Source organism: Neopelma chrysocephalum, unplaced genomic scaffold (assembly GCF_003984885.1).
Source record: "Neopelma chrysocephalum unplaced genomic scaffold, ASM398488v2 Primary Assembly neopelma1_128, whole genome shotgun sequence".
NCBI classification, from domain to species: Eukaryota; Metazoa; Chordata; class Aves; order Passeriformes; family Pipridae; genus Neopelma; species Neopelma chrysocephalum.
The window spans coordinates 755,770-763,211 of record NW_020897790.1 but is presented as its reverse complement, the minus strand read 5'-3'; the positions used below and the strand labels follow the sequence as shown (position 1 = coordinate 763,211).

Genomic DNA, 7,442 nt, shown 5'->3' with positions numbered 1-7,442 from the left:
CGCGGCACGGCCGTTGGGGTCTCGCGGCACGGCCGTTGGGGTCTCGCGCCGCGGGCGGGTGAGGGACCCTGAGGGGACTCGGCTGGCGGTGGCTCCTTTGCCCCCTGCCCACGGCTCCGTTTCCCCTCCCTCACAGCCAGCCGTGCGGCCGCCGGGTCCTCGCCCAACGCCACGGAGCCGCAGCGGCACGGGGAGCGGGAGCCCGAGAGCCGCGAGGGCGAGCCCGTACCGGGTCCCGACTACGAGGAGGATGAGGAGGAGTACGAGGAGGCGCCGCCCGTCCACCAGTACATCGTGGATGACTTGATCCGAGGTGAGTCGGCGGCGCCGGGGCTGGTGTCTCGCGACTGACGAGCCTCAACTTAAGCCTTATTTCTCTTGTAAAGGCTGCTTTGCTTAGCTCGTGGAGTACGGAGCAGAAGCGTGCTTGTGCTTGAAACTGCTGCTTTAGAAATAGCTGTCAGGGGTGGGAACTTAGCGCGAGCGTGCCCAGGGTGTGTGAAAGCTCCAGGTTAGCTGGTAGCTTGCTGTGTGTAGCTTTACGTCTTGATAAACCTGACAGGAGGGCTGCGGTGAGGTAGCAACCACCTGCTTAGTGTGGAAGCATCAGTGGCATTTAAAAGTGCTCTTTGGCAGCACCTCCAGGTTTGTTTTACTCCAGGTTGTCTGTCTTGCTCCAAGAATTTTCTGGGTGTTTTCCCATGGTGGCTTATTTGGGTTGGAGTCGACTGATGTGTCCTGGGAAAGCAGGCACTTAAACTCCTTAAGTGGCTGCAGGAAAGTTTGTTAAGCAGCTTTAGAGCAATGCTTCACTGCCAATAGCTGTTGTGTGTATTTATTGTAATTTGCCCATTTACAGAGCTGTGAGTAGCCCGGCTGATTGTGGGGATGGGAGTATTTTGTTGTTCCTGGGCTAAGTGCAATTGCAATACAAGCCAGGTATCTACAAGTGATTTGAACCTCAGTAGGTGTGAGTAGGCTGGTCCTGTTGCCTCCAGGGTGGATCTGAGTACTGCTTTTTTCTGCGGGAACACTCTGGGACATGAATGAGACTGAAGAGGAGGGGGGACCTTGCTCCAGAGGGCTAGTTCAGAGAATTTATGGACTTTTTGCTGAAATTTTTCATGAAGACCTCCAGGGGAAACAGGCTTGTCAGTGTTATCAAGCAGTTCAGCCTGTAAAACTACTGGCTTGGGTGACTTAAGTGTTGTCTAACTGCACAGAAACCAGACTTGTTACCGAAGGTGGTTGGTTTGTAGACCAGCTCTTCTGCTTGGCATGAGGTTTATCTGTGGAGCCTCCAAGCTGTTATGATTCAGCTTGGGATGGCTTTCCTGGCCATGCCGCTTGCAGACAGGGACATGGAGATCAAGCTGACAAGCTGAGCCTGGGAGAGGGAGGAAGGGAAGCGGCCTCAATTATGAAAGCGCAAACCTAAAGATCAAGTTGGACGGGACAGAACAGGGGCCTCAGTTGTCAGGAGTGAGCTCACACTTCCAGGGACAGGAAACCTTGCTGCAGGAGCAGTGCTCCTCGTTTACATATTAATATAGCTCATGCCATTTTAATCAGACTTCTGGTTGCTGAAGGCATTTTTGCTTTTAAGTAACTTCAAGCCAGGCTTGTTGCCCTAGAAGTTAAAATGATCAGCTGTCTAGACAACAGTGAACTACACCTTGTTCCTTTGTGTGGGCTCTCAGCACCAGAAATACAGGGTTAGGAAGTAGTTAGATCCAGTTGTGCCCTATTGTGGTGATTGCCTGTATGCATAGTGCTCTGGGTGAAATATTAATCATCCAAAAACGATTTTCATTAGGTCTGCAGAGCACAAGAGGGAAATTGAAGTGTGCTGCAAATAGCTCGGCTGTTTCTAAGTCCCATTCAAACTCTCCCGGGTAACTGTTACTCCTGAGTAGCAGCGTGTTGCTCTGAGGAGACTTGTGCTGTGGGTAGCAGTGACAGGGTGGGTTCTTCAGAAAAAACGTTCTATGCCAATTCCCTCTAAAACCGCACTATCGAACTTTGCTGCAGGGGGCAGCTCTGGAGCTTCTGACCCTAAGTGTCTGGCTTGTTCTCAGCAAAGGGAAGGTGATTGCCCTTTCTTAAATCCAAAGGCTACTAAGTCACCAGGATTTTAAACCACAGTCTTCTAGAGGTTTGTCTTAATTAAGATAATGAGGGGCAGCTGTAAGCGGCAGAGCAAATAACCTGACTCTCACGGGCTCTCTTGCATTCACTCCTTCCCTGCACTTGGAATCTCTCACAAAGTAGAACTGGAAAGGAACTCTGTCCTGCTGAGGACAGCAGTGCAGGTTGTTTAGGAGAAACAAGTATGCTAACCAGGATAGCAAGCTCTCTTGCCCTCAGCAAGTGCCAGGACTATCTAGCGAGTTACAATGCCTTTCATCACTGATGCAAATGGAGAGTTTAGAGCCATGGAGGCCATTAGTCTTGTATCTGAGTCGATATAAAGTTAGGGGATGGCTTGGGTCAGCATCAGCTCTATGTTCTTTACAGGCCTTTGCTTGAACCTGTGACTTGCACTCAGGCATATTGTGCTGTGCAATGCTGCAGTCCTTCATCTCTGCTGTACTTCATCTGTGGTGGCTGTCAGCTCATCTGTTCCTACTGCCTCTGCTCTGCATGGCACAGGACTTAAGGGTGGCAGAGTTGTGCTTTAATGAGCTGCTGAGTTTGCTGCCTTTGTGCTGGGCGTGAGATGCCCAGGTATATGCTCACTTGCATCCCGTGCTTCCTGGTCACAGATTCTCTTGCAGTGACCGTTCTCCTTCCTCTCACCAAACTCTCTAATTCAATTCTCTCAGAATTGTGCTTTTTAGCACTTGCATAGAGTCATCATGTCCTTTTTCCAGTTGAACCCGTGGTTAAACCCAAGCCTACAAAGAGAGGGGGAGAGAAGAGTGCTGGCAAATCAAGAAGGAAGAAAAACAAAGGCAAAAACAAGAAGAAAGGGACTCCCTGTGAAATGGAATACAAAAACTTTTGCATCCACGGAGAATGCGTATACCTAGAACACCTCCAGATGGTGACCTGCAAGTAAGTTACTTGTACCTTGTGAATTAGGTGTGATTGCCATGAGCCGGTGGTGTATGAGGGCTCAGAGGAAAAATCGGTGTCAACTTGGCATAAGTCCATCTCCTGCCATATTTTGACTGAGAATCTTTCTGCCATGTAAATTAAGTGATGATGGAATCTGAGATGCATAACAAGCCACTGAACTCATCAGTTGGTCATAAACTCAAACCAAAAGAATGAAAAGGCGTGTCTTTCTGGAACATCACACCCAAACTAATCTCGACTTGTTGAAATGCTGACAAACCTTGTGCTAGAGCAGTGACTGCCTTTCATGAACATGCTCTGAAGGGAGCATCTTGAGATTCATGGGAAACTCAGAAGATGCCCAAGTCGGGTTTGATTGTGTGTGGGTGTCCTTGGCTCCAGACAGCACCAGAGCTGATAAGAACATGTGTTAATATTTACTTGCAGGTGTCATCAGGATTTTTTTGGTGAGCGCTGTGGTGAACAGTTCATGAAGACTCAAAGGAAGAATGATGTGGCAGACTACTCCAAGACTGTGTTGGTAGTGGTAGCTGTCCTGCTCTCAAGCATCAGCTTCATTGCTGTACTTATCATTGTGATAGTGCAGTAAGTATTATCCTCTATGGTGTCTGCCTTAAGTGTGAGTGGGGCCTGTGCCCAATAACCCCGAAGTGTGCATGGCTCATTGGAATTACCTCTGTGAAAAACATCCAAAAGAGCTGAATTCTTATCCCAGCTCGGATGATCTGGAGGGCAGAAGCAAGATCTGTGACCCTTATATTGTATACCAAGAGCTTTTCTGCTCTTGCTACAACCAGGATAGTTATAGTGCTGCACAACATCAGCAGGAAGCTGAGGAGCATTGATGCTGACACAGCAGTGCCTTCCCTAATCCATGTGGAGAAGCCTGCAAGCAGCCATGTGACAGTCTGATGCATGGCTATTATCCAACAGCTGGGTACACAGCTGGAGGGAAGAAATGGTGCTCTGAGAATCCATCTATTAACGGAGGTTGCTGGGCTTCAGTACTTACACTTGGGAGAAAGCAAATAGGGAGACAAATGCTGTTGGTCCCAAATTCTACTTGCTTTAAGATGGAGGGAACAACTATTCCAGCCAAACCAGCTGCTGACAGTTCAGTGTGGTGGGTCATCAGAATCTGGGACTTTGTCAGGAATAAATTCAAAGAGCTTTTCTGGGTATATGTCTCAAGCCATATATCAAACTGAGTATTAGAGCAACCCTCCAGTTCTGCCACTGCAGCTCCAGCACTGTAGGCTTGGGATGCTACAGAAACTCAGAGGTTCAGTCTAATTTTAGATCTTGATGAGGTACATCTGAATTGGGTACGTGCTGTACCCTTTCTTGCAATTCAGGAAACAAGGTGTGCGTTTGTCATTTCGATGTTGCTTCATATTTAGCTCTGAACTTGAGGAATGCTGGGATGAACATTTGCTCTCTGAACACTGCCTCATTCCCTGCTGCTAGGGGAGATAACCAGTTCTGGTAAGGGCAAGTGATCATCAGTAGTTTCTGGGGTGCATTTGCTTCATGTTAGGAACCCTCACAAGCTGGGAAGAGGAAAGCAGTCTGGTCTCGGCAGCTGTTTGCTAAAGCCGCCAGGAAATCTGACACCCAGAAAGTCTGCTGGTGCTTTGCTCAGTCCCAGCAATAAACTCTCTTCATTTTGCTCCCTAATCTGTCTTAAGCCAAGAAGCCCTGTCTCTGTGAGGCAAAACTGCCAGTGTCTAGCTCAGGGGCTTACTGATTTTGTCAGATACTGCTTGATGCTGAATGCTTAAAAACTGTCTTGAAAACTCCCTGGTGCCAAGAAGTTGCTTGAGGATTCAAAGAACACGAGTCTAAATGCTGCAGAGGATGTGGAGGCAGGTGACAACAGGACATATGTCAGGGTTCCAAATCATCTCTAACATGCCGTAATTCCACAGGGTCAGGAAAAAGTGTCCTCAGTATGAAGAGAAAGAAGAAAGGAAAAAACTCCGACAAGAAAACAGAAATGGCCATGTTGGTGTGTAAATGGGGAGAAAGCAGGTATGAATGCTGACTTTAAATGCCTTTCAGTCCTTCCAGGCTGCAGTTACCTGTACAAGAACTGCATGCTTGTTTTGCAAAGCTAATAATTTGCTTTTAACGCTCCAAGTGCCTTGAAACACATAGGTTACATGTGAACAGCTGGCTTGGTTTTCTGGTTTCTCAAAACCACCTGAGTTGTGCAAGTTGTTCAACAGCTCTGTTAAATTTCTGGCTGCTGCCTTAAAGACCAAGTGAGGATAGGAACCTGTACTGAGAAAAGGAGAGCTAAAGAAAGAGTCCCGAATATCTCAGCAGAGGCAGATTTATTGCAAGAAACAGTGGTAGACTTCCATCATGGAAGATGGTGCTGCAGCCAAGTGAGTCATGACCTATTAGAAGAGAAGGGCAGAGCATTTCCATGTCTTCTGTGCGAGGAGAGTGTCAGGAAGTTTCTGGTGCTTAGAAGCTGTAGAGCAAGACAAAGCTGCCAGCTGTGAGCACCACAGATAGCCTCTCAGTCGAGTTTCATGCTGTCATAGCAACTGAGGCCTAAAGTTCCTTGGCCTGCATGGATTGCTTTTGGGAGTGATCTAGTGGATTTTAATGAGCAGGCAAGTTAGTCTCTCTTGAGCCAAAGTATATCAAACAGCAGACTCAAGGACCCTTATTGAATAGGAGTTATACTACAAGCTGAAGGAGGAGGCCATGAAAGACAGCCCTGAGAAGTTCTGGCAGAGCTGTGAAGCTTTGCTTTGCCATGTGTCAGCCATAGACATTTTCCAGCTTTTCCAGTGACAGTTGGAGGGTTTTGCTCAAAGCTTACTCAAAGCTGCAGAGTATCTGGCAGGGTGTTCTCAGGTGTGTGCATGTCCTTAACTACCTGCCTTGCTTGTAGGTTTGCCACGGTTCTAGCACAAAGTGCTCGTGTCTTGGGTGGTGATTAATGTGCCTGGTCTACCCCTTACAGAACAATTCTGAAGTGACCATTGCCAACCTGCAGGGTACCTCTGGCTACCTGACACATCCACCTGGACACTGTGGGCTGGAGCTGTTGCCACTAAGCCCTGATTCATCAAGACAGGCTGCTGCAAGGAGATGTCAACAGGCCACTTGCTGCTGAATCGCTTGCTGGGGAGGACAGTTACTGCTGCATCTTGGCACAACCACATGGAAGGAGCTGGCACTATGGGGGACAGACCTGCTGTCAAGACCTGCAAGACACTAATGCTACTGAGCCCTCCCTATCCCTGCTGGAGCTCCAGTCTCTGCTGTGGTGTGGATGGACTTTGCTCTCTTAGCAAGTCTCCTTTGGCAGCTCTAGCTCTAAGGGAGAGAGCCTGTTGCCGCTTTCAGGAGTGGATGGAGGGGAGGAAATTTTTTACTACCAAAGTGAAAAAGGGAAGAGGTTGGGATGGCTTCTCTCCCTAGACCTCAGTGGATAAAAAACCCAATTCTTTTGTCACTGTGCTCCCTGTCGATACTGGCTTCCAAGAGCTTCATCTCTAGTTGTGACTTGTAGGGTGTTGGTGACAGATCTTTGTCAGCCACATCTGGGTTCTGTTACTGTGTGTGTGGAAGTAATCCCTCAGAGTTCTGTAGGACTCGTGGTGTGAGTGGAGCTATCCATTTGTGTGTGTGCTAGCCTGGGGTAAAATTAGTCTCCTCAGGATGCTGAGACAGTAAATGCAAGACCTGAAGTTTGTATCTGAAGGAAAAGATCCATGCTCAAACCAGCTGATAAGCTTGGACCCATGTGTTCTAAACACAAAGGTACTTCTGTTACCCAGATACTTGTTGCTGCTTTAAGCAGTGCTTAAAGTATAAAATGCTTCACATCAGATCCCATCAGTTAAACTTGACCAAGAACCTGTTCCTATGAAGAATTAAATTCAGGCACTGGCACTCTGCAAGCAATGGTCTCTTGTGCTTTACCTTCTGGTGCGAAGAAATCTTACCTCAATCTTTTCTGACCCAAGTGTCCTTGGTTTCTTAACTGTCCATGCAGTCTTGAGCACAGAGTATTATTTGAGTTCAGTTTCTTCTTGGAAGAGTGATTGTGTTCTGTATAAACAGAGCAGAATTCTTCTGGTAGCAGAGAAACACCATTAATTGTCAAGTCATATCTGTAAATGTGTAAATATTTATTACTGTATTTAATATTTAATGTTTCCATAACAAACTTATTTATTTTATAATTAAACTTTTTACATAACCTAATCATGGTAAGATTTTTTTCTTGCTCTTGGGAGTACATAGTAAACACTTGAAATTAGAGCCTGGTTTCTCCTCAAAGCAGGAATTTCAATGCTTAGGAGCACAAAGTAGGGCTGTGAGGAGCTTGTGTCAAG

General features: G+C 47.2%; 1 protein-coding gene across 1 annotated transcript in view; it reads left to right on the top strand.

Moving 5' to 3' along the window:
• The window catches only part of AREG (amphiregulin), a 7,552-nt gene extending 251 nt beyond the window's left edge, over nt 1-7,301 (top strand). Inside the window, exons 2-6 of the mRNA XM_027698523.1 lie at nt 137-313; nt 2,874-3,057; nt 3,508-3,666; nt 5,010-5,112; nt 6,062-7,301. Coding sequence (XP_027554324.1) covers nt 137-313; nt 2,874-3,057; nt 3,508-3,666; nt 5,010-5,097 — 608 coding nt within the window. The 3' untranslated portion in view covers nt 5,098-5,112; nt 6,062-7,301. The remainder of the gene's footprint in view (nt 1-136; nt 314-2,873; nt 3,058-3,507; nt 3,667-5,009; nt 5,113-6,061) is intronic.
• Nucleotides 7,302-7,442: the final 141 nt, after the last annotated feature.